At 37.1% G+C, this 23,516-nt stretch overlaps 1 protein-coding gene across 1 annotated transcript in view; it reads left to right on the top strand.

The window, feature by feature from the left end:
- LOC145670281 (beta-1,4-glucuronyltransferase 1) overlaps window positions 1-23,516 on the top strand; it is a 237,063-nt gene that overhangs the window by 97,064 nt on the left and 116,483 nt on the right. Inside the window, exon 2 of the mRNA XM_081738721.1 lies at window positions 9,562-10,168. Coding sequence (XP_081594847.1) covers window positions 9,562-10,168 — 607 coding nt within the window. The remainder of the gene's footprint in view (window positions 1-9,561; window positions 10,169-23,516) is intronic.

A 23,516-nucleotide genomic window follows, 5' to 3' on the forward strand; every position in this document is an offset into this window, starting at 1 on the left:
TGTACAAGTAAATGTATGGCAGATATTTACCCCCAGACGCAAAGCTACACATATTTGAAAAACTGTTATCTAAAAAGTTCCAATTGTTTTAGAGGGCGTGGCTTGCAACCAAGCACCGGTCTCTTTTTTCTGTAAAGCGTTCATACGCACAGTGTCAATTATACTTTCAGGAATTACTTCATTATCTATTACTTCCTGTAATAATATTGCATCCCAACTTTTTTGTAATTCTTTTGTCTCAGGAATTTTACTGTTGTAGATCCCGTTCCAAATTTCCAAAGCCTCATCCATGTGATGTATATCCACGTTGTCAACTGAACTATTTAAAATATTGGAGACAAGTGGACGCACCCCATGACAAGAGAAAAGGAAGGCTGGTAGGCTCAAGTCCGATGCTTTCCGTATGTTTAGACCTCCTAGGCGGACTGGAAGGCTTTTTGTCCATTGGGTTTTGTTTAGGGAATAGTTGATGATTAGCTGTAATGCCTTTTTCAAATAATTATCTATCTGTAAAACTTTAGATGGTCTTTTCCATGTTGGGACAGTTCTTAAAAAGTACGTTAGCTTTGGAATGCCGAAGAAATTTTTGAGAAGAAAATAAGCTATGTGATTTGTTAAATTTTTTAGTCTCTCAGTTATTACTTTGAAACTATTCGTATGTTTCTCGAAATGGAGATCATATCCTTCTTCGTGGAGCGGAGACCCTAATAACGATAATTAAACTGGTTGTAAAATATGTATGCCTGGCAACAGCTCTTTAAATTGGGTTTCTACGTCTGTGTCTATTTTACCCGATGTGTAATAGAGTTCACATTTCGATGGATTCACCTCTAGCCCAATTTTCTTAGATTCTGCAATTAAATGTTTCATGTCCTTTCGGCGATCCTCCTAGGGTTCCATCATCCAGATAAAAGGCGTTCAATTCAGAACAAAGCGCTTGGACTATCGAATGAATAGCCAAACTAAACAACATTGGACCTGCAGGATCTCCCTGTTGACATCCTACTTGCGATGAGATAGTTCTTTCTCCATAAAATAATATTGATGGATAAGCATAGCTTTGTTAAAAAAAGGGATACAAATGTGGCATAAAAGATTTAACTTCTTTTAGCATTGAATCTCTTTCCACCGAATTAAAGGCATTTTGTAATCAATTTTTAAGATTACTTTGTTTGCATTTTCATTTCTCTTTATGTATGTCCGTGTGGCATGCATAATAGCTTCATTATCTTTTTTAGTTGCAAACCCCAGTTGGTGTGCTTGTAAGTATTGAGAGCATTGGTTGTAAACGAACGAAACAGCTATCTTGGATGCTAATCGTCGAAAAACACATCCAACTGCTATAGGTCTGATTCCGCCATCCTTTTTCGTAAAGCACACAAATTGGCTCCAAAAATGTATTGCCACACGTATTGATTTAGTTTCCATTTAGAATTGTGATAACCAATTTCGTGATTTCGCTTAGTAAAACAGACGCTGATGCTCCTGTAGATTTAGAAATTAAGTCTTTCAGGTGTTGAGGGGATAAGCCATCGATTCCAGAAGCGGAGCTACTCTTAAAATTATGGATTACTTTTGATACCATATCTTCATTTACAAGGAGAGAAGATGTCAAGCACTCTGGTTGCTCCGGCATTTCTAAAACTCTGGAAGGAGACGGATGTTTGTTTCGTAGACTAGCAAAAGTTTCCTCACTCGAAGGAGCCCAAGAATCGTCAGATATCAGTAATCTTAAGGCACCTCTTGTATCAAAATCAGCGAGTTTGGCTGTAATCAGTTTAGATAAGTCGGGTTTGATCTTCTTACTTGAAGTTGCAGGACATTCTACTACAGAAGACTCTCTTAGATTTTGTTTAATTATGTTAGTGACTGAGGATGTTGTTCGGTTTCTGGGGATTCGTTGATTATGAAAAGCAAATCTAAACAATTTCTTCCAAGAAGTTAAATCATTTTTGTTGGCACAATCACAAATGATAGAAGAAAGTTTGTCTGCTACAGCACCTCGCATGCCTCTTGGAATCCTTTTTATTACCCATATATTTGATTTTAATTTAGCCAACTCGTGCGTAAAGTATATCGTAATTAAGTGTTTTTCCTGTGTAGCGTGTTTTCTAGTCTTGTGTATGTTATATCCTTTCTTTGTAGGAAATTTTTTTATCGCATTGAGAACAATAAATTTCATTTTCGGATAATAGATTTATTTTCCAGTCTCATTGTTTTTATTTTTAAATTCTGGCTGAAATGTAGAACATATAGTCTGCGAGAAAACTTCATGAACTTTGTGGCACGGAGTTTTGTGTTTTATTTCAGTATATAGAATTCAAGTGAGTACACTGGAAATATCGATGAAATTTACTAAGAAGTAAGAAGAAGAAAATGTATTTAGTTTTCTCTGCATTTACTTCTAAACCCATGTCCCTGCAAGCGTTTGATAAGATCTCTGCATTTCTTTCTATTGTTCTCCTGTCACCCCTATTAAATTTACATCAACAGTATATGCCATAACCTGGTGAATACCGTTCAACCCTAGGCCCTGGTTGCTATCTTTGATTTTCTTTATAGCGTATTCCAGGCCAAAGTTGAATAATAATAGCGACAACGCATCTCTTTGTTTCAGGCCATTTTCGACGTGAAAGCTAGTGGACAAAACTTTTCCTACCCGGACTTTACTTTGGGATTCATTTAAACATATCTTAATTAATCTAATTAGCTTTCTCGGTATTCCAAGTTCTGTAAAAACGTTATATAATGTTCCTATCCTAACCGAGTCGTAAGCCTTTCTAAAATCAATAAATAGTTGATGTACCGGGATATTGTATCCCCACTTCTTTTCGAGTATTTGGCGAATGGTAAATATTTGGTTGGTAGTTGATCGATTTCGTGTAAATCCGCACTGATAATCAATAATTTCATCCGCGTATGGGGTAAGTCTTGCTAATAGAATATTTGAAAGGATTTTATAGGAAACATCCTGAGCACATAATAATTATGAATTTTCCAAATGTGAAAATTAGTCCAATAATGATCAGTGGTATAGCCAGAAATATATCATGGAACGTGCTAAGAATGTTAATTGCTATAAAGAAGAAATGCCATTACACACATATACACATATACTAAACATTATGTGGCATTTCTGGCTGAAATGTAGAACATATAGTCGGCGAGAAAAAACATGAACTTTGTGACACGGAGATTTGTGTTTTATTTCAGTATATAGAGCTCAAGTGAGTACACTGAAATATCGATGAAATTTACTAAGAAGCAGTAAACTAAACTTCCAGACGCTGCAGCCATAAAAAACTAGAACCAGCCAAATGGCTAGCGTTCAACTGGGTACTAGGTAGCAGCACATCGTTTTCCAGAGCCAGTATTTCTTGATTTTGGTTTGGAGTTCATTACTTCTTAATTCAGGTAACTTAACGATTGCCTCATGATGCTGGGTCAATACCAGAAAATTTTAGTGCACTCAGCGAGAATTGAACCACAGACCTTGCACACCGAGATCGCACATGCTAACAATGCGGCTAAACCGGAGCTAAATAATAATCATAATATAAATACAATTTCAACCATTCTATATTCTCTATTTGTAGAATTCTGTATTTGTACCGCAAGTGGTAAATTTTGATGCGTATGGGAAAGAAAAAGAGTTGTAAAAGATTAAGAAAACAATATATAACTATAAGAATACAGTATATAACACTCAAATCTTGTTAGGGTTTAGAATAGAGCTTATGGGAAGTAAGTTTTTTCCTTAAACATCCCTATAAATCTTGTTTTCCATAAAAAATTATTAATGTAAGAATCGTAACATGTTTATACAGAGAGTCACAAATGGAACATACTACATGAAAGTATAAACAATTTCGATATCGTTGTATTAAAGGAGGAAAGACTTGAGCCAAGTCAGCCCCTCGCTTACGTCATTGATACTGAGTAATCATTAACTCTTTTTTACTCTTACTTATCTAACCGGATGCACACGACTGCTATTTTATTAGCCTACTATGCTATTGAGAGTGATATTGTTTTTTCTTCGATTTTTCTCTACTTTACTTTCGAGCGACGATAGGTGAGAAGGAAGTTCGGTGATCGTGAGAAATATCAATTTCGAGATTTGAATATTAAAAAAAAAAAAAACTAACAAGGGAAGTTGTCCAACTCCTCGACAAGGATCGCATTGAAACATACACAAGTGGAAGGACACGTTGAAAGATGGAAACATGTTTACTCCGAAGATTCTCAACGTCGCCGAACAGCAAGTATAATGATCGTTCTCCAGAGCCCCTGAAAGTTATGTACTCTGGTAATACATGACCTGGATGGGGTATGAATCTGATACACTGGAGCTTGTTTTCTCACGAAAACAAATGCTGCAAACTCAAGATCATAACAGTCGGTGTGATTGTGATCTCTGGTACGTCTTTGATGCGAATCGATGTCAAATGGAACACGATACACGATCGTAAGTTCCAAACGAACGTGTTTACCCGATGAACAAAAGGAACATTATGATGATTACTATTATTATTATTATTAGTAGTAGTAGTAATCGTGGAATAATTAGTATTATTAATATTAGTAGTATGATGAGTAATAATAATAATAATAATAATAATAATAATAATAATAATAATAATAATAATAATAAGACTACAACAAATGTATTGTTTGTCCCGTTCAGTAACGAAGACTTCAGCTCGTCTTGATTGTCCTCTTGCACTGCTATGAAGGGTGTAACATCCAGAAACAACCATACCCCCGCCGGGACCTTGGAATCGCTGACTTGACGCCTCAACGCACACGATCATCAGGGCGGCAGAACGAATATATTTTGACCCCGATTATGCCACTTCTGGCTGGACGTGATCTCTCGAAATCCAACCGGAAATGACAAATTGGGATCGAATTATATTCTTCGTCGTGTCTCTCCGATCAGGCTTCCAAATATGGAATCCATTTTCCAATCTCACTTCCGGTTCCGGAGATTAACAGGGGGTACAGTTGACCATTTCCGGTTGGAAGTGACCACTCGGATGTTGGATCAACCTATTCTTTATGGCCTGGAGACCCAGAACATGTGAATCCGGGTTCCCTGCGCACACTTCTAGTCCGAGATTTCCAACCTGGAAGTGAGATCAATCTGCATATATTCGTACTCATAATGGCCTGCCAACTCCTATGGTTTGGCCAGTTCTTCGACCTCTTTCTTCCGCTCAGAAATTACTACCGGTTACATCCAACGAAGTAATAGATAGCTCTCTGGACCCACCTACATTTGACTAAAAACCCCATTATCAATCACTAGCTTCTTCTTCTTCTTATTATTATTATTATTATTGTCTTCATCTTCGTCTTTTAGCCATGTGGGTTGGGCGCCAAGCCAGCGATTCCAAGCTCCCGACTTCGAATCCCGGCTGGAGTATGGTTGTTTCTGGATGGTACACCCTTCATAGCAGTACTAAAGGACAATAAAGACGGGCCGAAGTCTTTCTTTACTGAACGGACCCAACAGTACATTTGTTGTAGTCTTCTTCTTCTCATTATTATTATTATTATTACTCATCACACTACTAATATTAATAATACTAATCATCTACTGCTACTACTACAACTATTAATATTAATATTAATAATAATAATAATAATAATAATAATAACTAGCTAACCTACATGTCCTGCGCAAGCACAGACGCTAATGTTGTCTGAATGAGTAAATATGACACAAAATTTAAAACATTTATGTATGTTGAAAATTTGATCGAGATCGGTTGGGTGGTTCAAGAGTTAAGTTCTATTTATTTTTATATATTAATCTCCCCTTCCCCCCCTTTCCTACGTTCTACAGTCAAAGTGAAAATATGTTTAAAAAATCCAGGCTCCAACGTCATCTACGTTGAAAATTTGATCGAGATTGGTAAGGTGGTTCAAGAGCTATTAAGTTTTATTTATTTTTATATCTCTCTCCCCGCCCCTACTCATTCCCTAAGTTCTACCGTCAAAGGGATAAGTTATAAACTACCCCTGGTCCGAACCTTATCTGTGTTGACTGATCGAGAATGGTTGGGTGGTTCAAGAGTTATTAAGTTTCACTCATTTTCATATATTTACCCTCGTCCCCTCCCCTCCCCAAGTTCTACCATCAAAATGTAATAACAAAAAACCTTCGAACTTCATCTAAGTTGAAAATTTGATTGAGATCGATCGGGTGGTTCAAGAGTTATTAACTCACGAACATGGTTACTTTTATTTTTATATTTATTGATTTTTATATATCTCTCCCTCCTCCCCATTCCCTACGTTGTTCCGTCAAAGGGAAATGGTAAATCCATCCCACGCACGAACGTCATCTATGTTGAAAATTTGATTAAGATTGGTGTTTGGTTCAAGAGTTATTAAGTTTTATTTATCTTTTGTAATTCCCCTTCCTCCCCCTCCCCAGACCAACTACATCTACTATAATGGGAGTTTGGGAGGTCGGAACACATTTTACTATTAATCCTAGTATGTTGCTGTTCAGGACGTCAGATATAAGGGTGCCGGGTTCGTTCATTATCTGTTCCAGTGACGGAAAGCCGGATATAATGGGAGGCGGATTCTATACTTGCTTGTTCCAGTTCGAGAAGACCAACTAATAATACTATCGGGATCCGAACCTTGGATCTCTTTAAAAATCTTCTTTATAACATCATTCAATTGCACAAATTAATGAATTATAGTGGGAAACTGGTAACAAAACAAATGACCTCACTCCCACGGTCCTGGGATTCGGGCGTTACACATACCAGAAGCATATGCCGTATGCCCACCGTCGCTGTTGCGTCAACCCAAAGGTATACGCCTTACTACCTGTAAAAGAATGCAAGGTGGGACAGGTATGTGTGGTTAACACCAGACGAGTAGTGGGAGACGAAAGTAAACGTTTGTAGCTCACTGCTTAAAAATACCTTACCTTGTGACATACTACTTTAGACTGCATACGTTTTGAAACTTTAGCATCCTTGATTCACTATGAAAGGAAATGTAAAATTACACTCTTTAATCTTATTGGATTTTACTCTCTACGAATTTTAAAAAGAAAAGAAATATATCGTAAGACATTTATATTTTGATTTATCATCACTGACACTGAAATATTTACATGTAAGCACTTTTGATTTATCATCATAATTTTCTTTTCTTATTCGGTGGCCCAATTATTTACAAGACGATACCGTTAGCGCGCACGATATTTGCGATCGGCGGACGTAATGATGTGAACAGCGATAAATGTTTATAAGGAAGATTTCATTTCCACTGCTGACTGAAGATGACTTTGTTAGATGATTTCATTTCTGGAATGCATGAAACCTCGATGAGGAGTTTCTTCATTCATTTCAAATGCAAAGATGTTCATTACAATGATACGATAAAAGACATTATTGATTTCACAATATCACAACTGTTAAGTATACGAATTTGGCGTTGCACTGTTAGAAAGAGTATTCAATTGAATTGACTAATTTCACATGAGAGCAAGACTGCTCAACCTTTTGCTTTACGGAGCTCTGGATATGCTCTGGCGCGTCTCTTCCCGCGTCACATAGTTGCCAGTTAAACAGCGTAAGAATACACTAGCAGACTAAAATATAGTTCGTAGAAAACATTAAGTTTTTGCTTCTTTATTTTACTAATAATGTATAATGGATAATCCATAGGTTAGTAAAAATCACTATAAAGACACTGATAATTTCAATAAATCATGAAATTACTGATTACAACTAAATTTTACATTGTCACGTAAAATCTGTCATCATCACATGAATTTTGCTGCGTGGGCGTTCAGCACAAGGGTAGCAAAATATTTTACCTTGTTTGGACTGACGGGAGAAGCAGGGCTGTCTGGAAAAGTGAGGCACCTTTTGGGTGACAAATTCCTGAGCATTGTTCTCCTCCAAATGTTAACTGGTTGCGTTTCATTTCTAAGAATCGGAGTTGAGGAAATACGAGGGTTGATTTAAAAGTTCATGCCAATCCATCTCGTTATACTACGTCAAAAATTAGATCGAGATCGGTCGGGTGGTTACAGAGATTAAGTCACAAACATAGTCACTTACAATTTGGATCTGCAGTTTCTTGTACACAGACACCGCTATTAATATATAGATAATAATAATAATAATAATAATAATAATAATAATAATAATAATAATAATAATAATAATAATAATAATAATAATAGGAACCCATTTTTGCGTTGTAGTTTCAGTGTGTTCCTTTTCTTCAGTGGGTAAACGTGTTCATTTGGAACTTACCATTGCGTATCGCGTTCCATTTGACATCGACTCGCATCAATGACGTACCAGAGATCACAATCACCAACTACTGTTATCATCTTGAGTTTTCAACATTTGTCTTCGTGAGAAAACAAGCTCCAGTGTACCAGATTCATCCCATCCAGGACATGTATGACCAGAATACATAACTTTCAAGAGCTAACTGGGGAACGATCATAATACTTCCTGTTCGACGACGTTGCGAATCGTCGGTTTCCATCTTTTAATATGTCCTTCCATTTGTGCACGTTTCAATGCGATACTCGTCAAGGAGTTGGATAGCTTCCCTTGTAAGACGATTTTGTTTATTTGTCATTAAAAACTCTATAATGTTGCGCAAACCACTTGTCATGAAAATGTTTAAAAGGATAGATTCATTTTTATTATTAATATAATTTACTATGTCCTCAAATATGATTCATACGATTTTGTGGACATTTAATTAGTAAATGTCCCATAAATAGCGGTAACATATGATAGTCATTTGTTTTAAAAACGTCCACAAACGGTAGTTTATTGGGTATTCTTCTGACCAAGTTTTCCGAAAACGTAATTTTTTCGTATTTCATACGTGTTTCTGTAATACTGCTGATAACAGAATTTAGTTTAAGAAATTAGAGCAAGATAGTTCGTTGAAGGGATCCGTACCTTTTATTTACACACATAAAGACGAACGAAAAAATACTTTTTGTCTTGGTGTCACCAATCACCTTTTAAACGTTCTCAGTGTTGTTTTGAAACACCCTGTATATATTTTATTTTGTTCGAGAGATGTGGGAGTTAACATTACCTTTGATACTCTGGCTAGATTATAATGTCATACATACATTGTCTTGAACTGAAATGGGTACAGGTAATCCCAAGGGGGGCTCCTCGGAGCCACAGTCCTATTTTAAGCTATTTATAAACTAATTTTTGATATCACTGTGACAATTGTCCCAAAACCTTAACTAACAGATAGCTGAGAAGTAAGAACTGGCTGTTAAAATTGTGTTAGAATTTATTGTAACAAAGTCTACCATGTGGCTCTTGGAGCCCCCTTGAAATTTCTAGGGTTAATAGTTACTATGTATAGGATTTCGATTATGATTATATCAAGTGTAAATTAGAATGTGAATTTCTAACAATCAATGTAGATCTGTATGGTAAAATAAAAGAATATTCTAATCCTTTGCACTCTATATTATGAATATAAAGATTTTATTTTTCTTATATACTTTCAATCGATAATTTTTATTTGCAGATGGGATGTCGTCGTCTGTGGAATTTAAGTCTTCTCAGTGTGATCATTCTCACACTTTGCAACATTCTTCTCACATTCCGCCTCCTCCAGTTCTCGGATTGTTCCCGTTCATCAATGCCAAACGCGCCTTCAAGCGGTACAGATGAATCAACGTCCCACACTCACTTGTTTCCATCTTTTCGTACAGTAGAGAAAGGTAATGGTCCTCGAACACATGAAATAACTACCGTTGTCAAGACGTCTCCTGCTGGTCTAAAAAACAATTTTAACGAAACATTTCATATTAATATCAGGTTAGGACGTTGGGATCAAAGACGATTATACAAATTATTTGACTTTGCTATTGTAGGGAATGAATTTGTTGAACTTTCTGAACATTATAGTGTGTGTTTAGCCACTCAAAGCTCCCTTGATCGTTTATTTTCATTAGTACAAGTCGCACATCAGTGGACTGGTCCTATTTCAGCTTCAGTATTTCTTCCAGCGGAAGAATACCACCTGGGTAAAACATATGTGGAATTTTTGAGGCGCTGTTACCATTACGTATATAACCGTGTAAGCTTCCATTTTGCTTATCCGGTTGATCATTCTCCAGAAAATCTTCCAGGTCAGTATGTCTCCGTATTAGTATGTTAACTTTTTGTTTATACAAAAACGAAGGTTTTATTACCTGTAAAATTGATTATATATAAAATTGTAAGTAAAATATGACGTTTATTGCAAAGTTGATCATGAAAATAAGCAGCAAGTTGGTGAAATGAAAAGCTTAAATTTACTTTTAGATCGCAGAAGATAGCATAGCAGAGCAAGATTTATGTTGCATGAGGCACTAAGTTATTGAGGGTAACGGTGCTCTTTATATGCCCAGTTGTCTTTCATTAGTGACAAATTTTCGATATATTTTGTGTTGAATGTATCTAAAGCCTACGTATTCTATCAAAGTAATTTTTGAAGTGAAATACAATTAAGAAGAAGTATATTAATAGTGAAATTATTTAGCTTTAACTTAACATAATTACCGTCTCTTCCCATAAATATAGTCCAGGCATTCAACTATGATCCAACGCATCTTGAGTCAAATAGTCACCCGTGCGTCGTACTTGCTTCGTTCGTTCATGGCGCTGACCATCGTAAATGACAAGCAACAGATGTGGCTACCAGGCAAGATAGTGTTCGTTGTCACGTGATTTCCAGTTGCATGGGAAGCGTTGAGTAGTGATTTTTGGAAAAGTAGTTTGTTGTGGAAACCCCCAGAAACTAAGGTACAGCGTGAAGACCCAGTGATCATGAGGCAAGTTAAAATTATATTTTTTAGGAATTCGCAATTGTGGTAAGTAGAATTATAAGGAAAGTGCAAAAATCAAGGTAAAAATTTGCGTATAGTAGGCTCGGAAACAAAAGTTGCTAAATTTAATCCCAACTATGTACTACTAGTTGCTTGGACCATAGTTGGGAATGACATGCGGTTTTATATAAGTATATGAATACAACATGGACCATAGATGTATCCATTTCTTGGTCTCTATATTGTCAGTAACAGGAATGTTACACATTTCTTGACATATGAGCCTATTATGCAGAAAGCAGCGTTAAATCTTTCCAAAACAGAGCACCAGTACCGTTTGCAATGCAAATCAACATGACACTCATAAACCTTTTATACCATGTCTTTACAGAAATATGGATAGAGATCAGAGGCGGAGCTATGGGGGGGGGCATAGTGGACATTGCCTCCCCCCAACTTTTTGACAAAAAATAAAAATGCCATCTATAAGATCCTTCAATTCTCATTTGTATTTACTGTGACAATACCTAACTCCGCCAGGAGTCAATTCCTAACTCCGCCAATGATAGCGATACACCAGAATCAGGAAAGAGAAAAGACGAAAAGTAGAAGGGAGGCCATATTGCCATACTTGTCTCAATCAATGGATGCTTGTTTAAAAGCGATTCAAGAGAAAATAATGACACACCGACAAGCTTCAGCATTTAACAAAATATTGTACCTCGTAGCTCTATAATATTAACTTTAAATACTAGAATATATAACAATATTTCCGCCAATAAGTTTTTATAATGCCTTGTGATCTGAAATTTGTGTTTGGACTATATTTGGGAACTTAGAACATAACTATGTACCACCGTATTTTATTTTATAAAAATGTATTATGAAGGAAAAATTAACGACTCTACATTTATTTAATAAATGAAGTTCTAGACAAGTCAAAGCCAAAATTTCATTTCCCTACGTTGAAAGCTAATAGAATTACAGAGTAATTTATGCAAAATCAGGACCATATTTATGGGAAACGACGTTATATATTTATAACAATAATTCAAACACATCGACACGTAGCAAAAACAAGAATTCCATTAGAAACACAATTTACAAATACTAATACCCATGACCTAGTCTAGAAACATATTATAACATGAAATAATAATATATGAAAAATTGGTGTTTTTTATCAATGTGAAATTGTATATTTCATCTTTAATATATGGCATAGCCAGTGATGCTAGTTAGCCGGTTCGCACCGGTTCGCTAGAACCGGTTGTTAAAATATTTCGAGTTCACAGAACCGTTTGCTATACCCAGGCATAAACGCACACATGCATGACTTAACCAAGTGTGAAAGAAAGAAGCCAAACAAATTAATGAAAACACCGCTGTAATTTTCCTGCTCACTTGTATTGTTGTGAAGACAAAACAATTTCCAATTGTTTCAACTCAATGGGCACACGGGAATTTGAATGGGCAGATGTAAATTTGAATATGAATTCCGGGATTTTGTCCACGATACTGCGATCTGTGAGTGTAATGAATGTGATAATCTAATAATCTAATACGTTTTTAAAATTGTATTACTATTTATATGTCAGTAAACACATAAATTTCCAACGTGAACATCTTGTCCGAAAAAATCTTAGCTCGAGCGGGGATCGACCCCTAGACTTCCGTGATATGAAGCTAAGACAATCTCTACACTATTCTATTCGGTGAGGTATCACGTTCTCTTACAAGTTAATGTTCTTTAAACAACGAATCATTATGAAAGATGTACTCACAATATACTTCCGAATTTCAACTCTGGAAGTCAACATATAATATAATTCACACAATTATAACTCAGTACAAGCATGCACGCCCAAAATAATAATAATAAGGTATCAGGATACAAGGGAATGAGATTTTGTATTTATTTATTTTCATTAAGAAAGGGAAATAAAACATTCATTTTCATGTTATTTTCGCCTTAATGTATGCATAAATTTCATAAGAAATAAGGATGGGTGTTTCATGTGGTGGGCCAACACAGAGCAACACATCCCCTTTCAAGCCATACAAAGAGGGCGAAAGAGGTCTGTAATTGTAATGTCATTCACTATCTTCAAACCTGGAATTTTCTAAATTGCGTTCTTAATGCCCTTCTCCTCTGCAATCAATTTCAGATATAACCTCTAACTAATTGTTGTATGTTTATCAATTTCTGACATTGTTGACAACCTACAACGGGTGGAATCGATAAATAGATACTATCCAACGTTCTAGACACTTAATTCCGTCCAGTACGCAGACATTTCATCGAAATGGTCGGTCTTCTGATGCAACGTTTTACCAACATCCTATTTCTACAAGGATATTCAGACACTAATATCGTCTGGTATCTACCCAGTGCATGTGATAGAGTTAGTCCAGTCGGGCTACCCCATGCCTGTTATTTGCAATACACTTTCCCTGCAAAGCAGGGAGTCTAACGAAGGAAAATATCCAAGTGTAACTCTGACTTCGAGTCCAGATTATGGCCGTTGGATACCTTGTCCCAAAAGAACATAACATGAAAAGAGATACATCCTCGATCTCAACCATTGCGGAGATATAAGCGTGAAAATTTAGAAATTGAGCTCCATATTATACATTACAAAGTCAGATTTTTCGGAAACGGTCGGGTAAGGAAACTCAGCGAAAATGTGTGTTCCTGAGGCACTTGCAGGGTCCCAGGCGGGGTCCAACTGTAAATTTGCAAATTAAAAACCGGGGGTCAAGTGGCATATTGTATGAAAGCTATTGTTAAATAAAAGAAGATAGAACAGTCTTAAGTCTTTATGATAACCCTGTGTGAACTGGTGAAAATGTCAATACAACCTAGATCAGAAAATCTATGGCCACTCTTCTAAATCCGTTAAGTTGCGACAATAACAAACAGAAAAACACGTTTATAAGTGCAAGATATTAAAGTAAAGCAAATTGCTCTCTCACAGAGTCGCACACCATACCTTATCCAAGTATAAATGTGACTTCGAATGGCCAATGGACCATAAAATGATCATCACCATTGGATTTCGTGTCCTAGAAGAGAAAGGATACATTCTCAATCGCAACCATTGTGGAGGGTGAGAAGTTCAAAAGACAACGGGTTTTCATTGATTTTTACGATATTTCTTTTCATTTTCTCAAGCGCAATATATGTTTTCTTTATTGAAGTAACATTCTGTAAATATACCAACACGTATATGAGAAGTTGTATATATATTTTCTTTGGACATACTTTTGTTTACTTATATTTCATCCACACATTCTTCAAATATATTGCATATTGCTACAAATCAATATTGTATTGTCACAGAATATTTTGTGTGCCAATATTCTATGAAACTACCTTCTGGTACGTTCACTATGCTTTTGCTCGTATCCCACCCCACTTGGTTATCGTTTTCTTTCCCGAGTTTACACTTATCAAACAGATTTTCAAATTTATATTTTAACGAAATATTATTCTTGACCACTCCCTATAGCCCTAGAAAAGCACCCTCCGATATCTTTTATTTCTGCACCATTATTCCAACCCCACTTCTCTCCAAGTTGCCTCACAGTTTCAAGGTCACTCCTTTTCGTCTTCACCATTATGTTTCTCGTTCAGCATATCTAACGAAATAAATTTCACGGTGCAATCTTCGAATTTGGGGTCCCGATTCACGAAGCATATACCTTTGCCTTTTGACCTTCTCACCCTCCACGACAGTTGCGATTGACAATGTATCCCTTCTCTTCTAGGGTACGAAATACAATAGTCATGGTCATTCTACGGTCCATTGGTCATTCGAAGTCACACTTATACTTGAATAAGGTCCGCTGTGCGACCCTGTGAAAGAGCGATTGCTATTCTTCAATACCTTGCACTTTTAAACGTGTTTTTCTGTTTTGTAATTGTCTTAACGGATTTAGAAGAGTGGTCATAGATTTTCTGATCTAGGTTATATTGACAATTTCACCAGTTGTCTCTATACACAGGGTTATCATAGAGACTTAAGATTTGTTCTATCTTCTTTTATTTAACAATAGCTTTCATACAATATGCTACTTGACCCCCGGTTTAATCTCCAAATTTTCAGTTGGACCCAACCTGGGACACTGCGAGTGCCTCGGGAACACAACTTTTTTATTCAGAATGTGCTGGGATCCACACATTAATTTGATATGTATTCGCTGAGTTTCCTTACCCGACCGTTTCCGAAAAATCTGACCCGGAATCTGACTTTGTAATGTATAATATGGAGCTCAATTTCTAACTTTTCATGCTTATATCTCCGCAACGGTTGAGATCGAGGATGTATCCTTTTTCGTGTTATGTTCTTTTGGGACAAGGTATCCAACGGCCATAATCTGGACTCGAAGTCAGAGTTGCACTTGGATAGGCTCCCTCGTAAGTTCTTTTTCGTTTAACGATGGTTCATAGGGATAAGTGGGTGTTTCTTTATTTCTTTATGTCCGGGTTAATCGACCTGATATGTACGGAGGGGTGCAGAGAGAAGCCTTCTCTACAATGGGCATGCAAAGGGGAGATAGAGAGAGAAAGATAGCATAGCCTGTATGCACAACGTGGATCGGTGAGCAGGCAGGAATACAGCTCTCTCATTGGCTGACCGCTGGGGACCAAAGCACACACACCCGTCTTCCCATTCTTTCAGGGGGCAAATGACAACAAACAATCTTCAGTCATACAGCAAGCTGATTGCGTTCAGGGTGAGAAGTGCAAAGCAACTGTTCCTTTATATATGTGTAAGTAAGTAAGAATAGTAGAAGAACAAAATTTTATCTCAAGATTATCCTTTTCCCTACCATAAACTCGCCAAATTGCGGTAGTCGAAATTTCTTTTTACCTATTTGAAAATTTATATTGATTTCTACGACACGAGTAATTACTCCAAAGATAACGGGTATAAGATACCTCAGATCAATAAGAAAATACTTGGTAAGATGAAAGATGAACTTAAAAGAAACAATCATAGAAGAATTTGTTGGTTTAGGATCAAAAATGTATTCAATCAAGTTCGGAAATATAAATGTTGTAAAAAAGCAAAAGGAGTTAAGAAAAATGTTATAAGTAAAGAACTTTCATTTAACGATTATAAACACTGTTTATTTAGTCAGAAAGAACATTATAAAAAGGTGAATTTAATCAGAAGTTATAAGCACGATTTGTACAGTATAGAAGTAAATAAGTTAGCTTTAAGTTGTGTAGATGATAAGAGATGGATTATATTCCGTGTCATGGGGACATTATAAGATAGAAGACTTGTAGATATAGTTATAAGTTTTTAGATGTAAGTTTTTATGATTTTCAATGTTATAAAAGCCTATGCGCAAAGCACCCTACTCAATCTCACTTTAGAACTGTAGTTGCACTAACCTTCTGTGTTAAATAATATTTGCCAAAGTACTGAGAGGGGGAAAAGTGTGCTCGTGTTCACTTTATTTGCACTAACCTTCTGTGTTAAATAATATTTGCCGCAGTACTAAATTGTATTTGCACTAAATTGTATTTGCACTAACCTTCTGTGATAATAATATTTGCCGAAGTACTGGGAGCGGGAAAGGTGGGCTAGAAGTAACCAACCTATATTACTCATTTGATATTGTATAATGTAGCAATCGAGGCGAATATCTGTGCAGTAGTTTGTTAGAGGAAAGTTACATAGTTATATTACAAGTTGCATCACAAAAACTATCTCAGAGAGAATTTCAACCCAGGTAGACTGGATGCTCTTGTGTGAAGCTAATGTTAGTTCTTCTTCAATATGATAGAAGAACTAACCATACCCAGACTGTAGTGTCCCATAACATCTGCAAAATGTAACTGAACATCGGAGATGCTACGAAGTTGTTGAGTATTTGGCCCCTTCACTCAAAATGTCACTTCATTAATCCTATAACTTGTTTATTTCAGCCTATTGCCCTTAGAAGGGTAGTATTTCTTCAATCAGTGGACAATAAAGCAATCTATCTTAACTTGTCCGTAGTCTGATCGAAAGTTTCTGTAGTAACTATTGTTTCCTTGGACAAAATCTAAATTACACCTTGGACAAAATGACAACCCCTAGAAAGCTGTATCCCTTTTTCATGCACATGTCACACATCCATACAAGGTCTCCTCTATTAAATGTTGCTGCTTTTTCCTTTTGTTGTACGACTTAGCAAAAGCAAAAACCGATTGTACAATTTGTTGTTCTGGAATATACTTGAGGTGGTGAAGTCGTTCCTGGTTTTCTTGGAACTGCCACTGGATTGTATAATGTAAAATCGAGGGGGATATCCATTCAGTGCTTAGTAAGGTAAAAGTCGCGTGTTCATATTACAAGTTGCATCACACAAAAACTATCTCAGAAGGAAGTTCAACCAGTTAGACTGGTTGCTCTTGTGTAAAGCTAATTTTAGTTCTTCAATATGGTGTATAGCTATTTCAACCAAACCCATACTCTAGTAACCCACAACATCTGCAAAATATAACTGAATGTCGAATGTGCTACAAACTTTTCTGAAGATTTGACTGGTTTAAGCCCAGCCACGGTTCCAGGGTACCAAAGAAAATAATACGTATTTCAAAATCACTTTTCATAAAGAAAAATGAAATCGAGGGAATAGAAGAGTCAGGCAAGGATTTCACTATTCACAAGGAAATTTCGGGAGAAAGCACTCGCCTGTAGAGAAACTAAGCACGCCATTTGATAGACCAATTCATGCTGATTACAACAAGCTACTGAAATTCTTATACGGGTTAGAACTTTTCGGAAGATTCAAAGTTAAATAAACGATTGCGCCTCCTAGAGACTTATCATTATTAGATATTCTCTCCCACGGCGAAAAGCCTGATGGTTCGAACTTCCTACTGCTTGATCACTGGGATGAATTCGGAGACAAATTCGTCGCATGAAAACCAGGGAAACGTAACTCAATTTCCGTAGGTTTACAGGCGAGAGGACAGAAATGTTATTTTCTTAGAAATATGTGTTTCTAATAAGATGGTAATTCAGCTACGCTACAACAGATGATCGACAAGGAGAACAGATGCGTTACGTACCATTTACACCAAGTGGCGCTTTCAAAATTATGTCCAAACATGAAGAAAACGGAAATTGCATTTTTGGAGTTACGTTCCTCTGGTTCTCATGCGACGAATTGTCCATTGCAAGTTGGATGACGGATGGCAAAGACGTAATGGTTGAGAATACACCAAAGAACTGCACACTATTTGTATAACCATTTGATGTGTTTGAGTTCGATCAATCAAAGATTATAGCAGGAGATTTGTACATAGTATGAACAGGCCCGTAAGTGGTATTCTATGCTCAAGCACAGGGTGGCAGAATTTAGGGGCGGCAAAATTTTGGATTTTTTAAAAAAAATTCACAATAAAGTAATATTTAAAACTAGCAACCGGCAGAGTCCCACGCCAGCGCGAAAAAATATATTAATGTGTTTAATTAGTAATTACAGTAGTTACTAATTAGCTAGCTTATCTGATTATTGAACATTATGCAAACTGATACTGTTAAACTTAGCGACCCCAAAAACCATGAATTCAACAAATACTTTGATAAGTTTTTTTTTTTTAAATTTAGGTGACCTAATAACATGAAAAAACGCAAACAGGAGAAAAACATTTTTTTGCAAATACTTTGGGAAGCTTTTTATTATAATTATTCAAGTAACTTAGAACATGAGAATAGACAATGCGTATACGAGAAAAAGTTTATTTGCTAATACTTTGGAAACAGCTTCTCATATTCGTTCGAATACCTTAAAAAGATATGAAACAATCCACACTGATTATATTTTTTATATATAAAGTTTTGTAAAATGCTTTCTACTAAATTCACTATAATCTTTAATTGTCTGATAGGTTCAAAATAAACACTGTCAAAAGCACTACCCAGTATTTTTAAATTCAATATTTTACTGTTACAATGATAAAAGCAACGGTGCTATTCAGGCGGATCGCACCGGTTCGCAGAACCGGTTGTTAAAATATTTCGAGTTCACAGAGCTGTTTGTTATACCCATACCTAGCAGTAAATTTTTCCAGTTATACCCAGGGCAGTAAATTTTTAGTTGAATTATCTTTGTTTCTAGAAATTCCTACAGCAGAGTTAAACATATGATCTCACATATGTCAAGAACGAGAACTGGGTACATAATAGTGTAGTGATAAGGGTTATTCCAAGCTGGTTTCCGACCTTCCTTTGGCATTAATGATCAACTAGTCAAATTATCCTCCCTGCTGGTCAATCATTTTAACAAACGCCTCCCGTCAGTACTAGTATCACTTGATATCGAAAAGGCTTTCGACACTGTTTGGCACGCTGGACTAATTTACACACTTACCTCCGTTCTGCCGTTTCCCTACGTGCGGATAACTTCACCATAGACGAGCTTATATTCAGATTAATAACACCAAATCCCCAACCTTTATACTTCGTGCTGGCGTTCCCCAAGGTTCCGTGCTTTCACCCCTCTTATATTTACTCTATGTCGCTGATATGCCTCAACCACCGCCTCCAGTCCATATGCTCCAATTTGCCGATGATACTGCGTATCTCGCACTTGGGTCTTCCGTTGACCAAATTAATCACATCCTTCAACGTGCGCTGGATAATCTTGTTGCCTGGAGCCTCAAATGGAAGCTTAAACTAAATCCAACGAAAACACAGATGGCCTTATTTGGCCTCAAGAGGAATAAGTTTTGCCCTACTCGCAATCCTGAGCGCCTCACGATTACGCTCTTGGACTCTCGTCTTCCGGTCCACAATTCCTTAACATATCTTGGGGTCACATTCGATACCCATCTCACATGGAACGCCCACCTTCGTACTTTGGAAGCCAACATTCGCCGTCGCATTAATCTCCTTCGACATCTCAAAGGCACTACGTGGGGTCTAAATGCTAAATTACTTCTCTACACCTATAAGGTCTTCGTCCGACCGGCACTGACACACGGCCATCTTGCCTGGCTATCAGCGACTACCAACTTTTATGCACGCCTCCAAATCCTCGAACGCCGTGCACTCCGCATAGCATATTCTCTACCGCAGCACACACCTACTGCCGAGGTCTACCGACGCACCACTATGCCTACACTTCTTCCTCATCTCCGACGCCTTCGCAGCCGCTACATCTTTCAGCGCATTTCAAATGCCCATCCTATACTTAACAAACTCTTGGACCAAACACCTACGGAACCCAGATACGCATACCCGCCTCTCGATCATCTACTGGCCATTTACGAACAGGACCATTCGCCTGAGACGCACAATCCACTTCGCCGTATCTATCACCACTACGGCCACATCCACAATCCATGATCCCGCACATGGATATCTCTTCAGTTTAGCTTCCACCGTCTGAACACGACCACATTCCCAATCTATGCACCACTCCCTGCTCATCCCTAATCGACTTACTTCTACGCCTCTCTATTAGATGACATATTTGCGTCCTAATCTTGCATAACAGCCTGAGAACCTTCTCATATAAATTCGTCCAACCTTTTCTTCTATCACTGGCCATAGAGGCGGCATAACCGTCTACGGCCCGCCCATCCACGGATGGGAATGAAAGACCTGTGAAAAAAAGGGTTATTCATATTTGAAACGGGTATACATACCATTATCAACAATTGTCGATCCATTGCTGAATTAAGGTCTTTCCAATACTTTTTTGACAACCATCTATCTTGGTTGATTCATTTTCAAGATATTCGCAGTGCTACATGATTTCATCACACCACCTTGTACGCTGTGTAGCTCTCTACTTGTCACTTGTGGTATCCAGTAAAAAAAAAAAATGCTCGTGTCTACCTTGTGGTTTGTTTCCTAAGAGAGTTATATCTATCTATCTATTTGTCTATATATATTCAGAACTGGTTGTTAAAAAGTTATAATAACCACTGGATAAGGGTAAATATTTAAGAAATTCAATCATACTTCAAGTGAAATTATGAAATATACAAATGACAGAACGATTGATCAGGAATAGAATGCATTTTCTTCGGATAGTAAATTAAAACCTACATGAATAAATTACTTGCCAGTATTGAAATAATGTACCTCCAATGGATGAGTGGTCAAACTCGTTGTCTTGTAATCAAGGGGTCGGGGTTCGATTCCCCGTGGGGACATAAGAGTTCGGATCCCAAGTTAAGCTGTAGGTCCCGTCCTTAGTACGTTATCATCACCCCATGGGAGGCAATGGCAAACTACCATGGGTTCACCTTGCCCAGGGACATTCGGGTCAAACGCCTTCGGGCAAAACACCACATCATAATCATCATTGAGGGAATTAGACCATTTAAAATTACGTTGTAACTTTTGTAACTTGTAACACCTAACTGCTACTCAACAGGAGCTGGTATGTTTCCAAAATCACGGCTTGTTTCCTTGTTTGAGACAAGTTTGGGTGGGGACGGCAAATTATTTAGAGCACGGGGGCGCACAATATATAAATACGGGCCTGAGTATGAAACATTTTCATCCGGACGTTATGATGTACCAACGAAACAATAAAATAAAGTTCGTATTCATGCTAATGAATCAGTTCCGATCACTGCCACACATTAGATTGTTTCAGTTTGCGTTCCACAAGGCAGGTTACCGAACAAATTATATACATTTGAATCACGTATTGAATTTGCTTTTCGCTTTGGTTATGCGAACTGTTCCCTTGACGGATTCAACGCAATTGCACATATAAAATTTTCATGGTGCATAGAACAGAAGAAACAGGGATCAATTTTCATCTTAACCCATCATTATTGTGAACAGTATAATGACTAATTTTAACTTACAAACCCGTTAGTTATTGCAAAAATTTCTTCTGTTACCTCCGATAGACTTCAATTCGTATGTCAATATTCTTTGCTAATACTTTGTGGTTTGTTTCCTAAGGGTTATATACACACACGTTATACACATACATATACGCATATACACATATACACATACACACATATGTGCACATATACACACGTTATGTGCGTTATAAACACACACGCAAATATAACGCGTTTAAATGTGCATATACTCATTTTTTCATATGTTCCAAGTTGAATCTCTCGAACAGTTCTCAACCACAATTTTATTTGCTTGTTGTAATCACTATGAATTGCTCCTTCAAATGGCATGCTTAGTTTCTCTGCAGGCGAGTGCTTTTCCCCGAACTTCCCTTGTCATGGTGGCATGAATGTGTATGTGTGTGTGTAATAATCCTAGAGGTTTTCCACTATGTTTCTTCAACACTTGGTAAATTATATATTCCTTGCATTTCTGAAATACAAATTTCTTCATGTTCAGAAAATACGGTATATTTCAAAATCACGATACCTTTCCGAAAATCGAGTATGATTTGAAGCGGTTTCCTCAGCGTGGCATTTCTCAAAACTCGATCTTGGACGGCTAATGGAATTGCTAACAGATAAACCTTACCAAAAGGTGTATTCACTCTCTAAGGAAAGAGTTTCAGATTACGATCTTTTCTCATAAACAGGATAATTATCTGATGTGCCCTCCCACAAAGAAAAGATTTTCCTAATTAGGGAAGGTCGCGGGTTGTTACTCTGACTTCATATCGATTCTATGCTCAATCGATTCGTTTTTACACATGAAACAATTACGCAAACGGAGAGATCCTCGATCGCAAGCGTATTCGAATTACGAGCATTAAAATTTCAAAACTGAACTGATTTTGCATATAGTTTGAAGTAACAGTCTTTTGAGATAGACGTTTCACTTTTGATATTGGGGGGTTTCGTTCGGTGCCCAGCACAGTGATGAGATCCAAACATATGCAGTTTTCAAGATAAGGGCGCTTAATGGAAAGAGGATGAAGTGTAATGGCGTCTTATAACGCAAACTTCCTGCTGTTTGGCACACGGACTCGATAAGCTAATAAAATGTAGTTGCTACCCCTATTCGACTATATTGTCATTCAAATGTCACTTTCCTGTCTGGCCACTTTCAAATTGAGCAATGATTTTTGTCTCCGCAACGCTTTGCAAGACGTGCGAAATTCAATGGAAAACTTCGTGTTATTCATAATTAATCTTGGATAATCTATATCATGAAATTCTTGCCTTCTGTAGGTAGAAGTCAAACGAATATTTTCTCAAAAGGATCTTTTCCAATGTATTGTTTCGTCTGGATGAGATGTCCAGCGAAACCTTTGCACTTTGCACACTACAACATACTATTATATGTGAAAAACAAAAATAAGTTTTTGTTAATTGAAGTTAAACCAAATAAATTGTCCACCACAGGCTGGCACTGGCAGTGAAAACTAGTACCAGTTTACAATAACGGCATTTCATTTCTAGTCAATCACGCGGAATTGGAGCTCCAAACAGATCGCGCAGCGTCAGAGCAGCCGACCAAGGAACTATCGTCAGCGGTACTCCGAACTCTGTCGGCCTTGCTTATGCATTGTGGAAGACGACATTTCAGTACGTCATCGCTTACCATTTTTCTAAAAAAAAGTTTTCAGCGCACTGAAGGATTTAGAGGCAGACAAGTAAATATTTTTGAAAAGCTAACAATTTTTCTTTTGCCCGTTTTTCGTAAGTGGAAAGAGATAATAAGATGTAATCTACCACAATGATAGATAATGTTATTCTACACCCGAAAAT

This window comes from Thermobia domestica, chromosome 14 (genome assembly GCF_964235325.1).
Source record: "Thermobia domestica chromosome 14, izTheDome1.hap1.1, whole genome shotgun sequence".
In the NCBI taxonomy this organism is placed as follows: Eukaryota; Metazoa; Arthropoda; class Insecta; order Zygentoma; family Lepismatidae; genus Thermobia; species Thermobia domestica.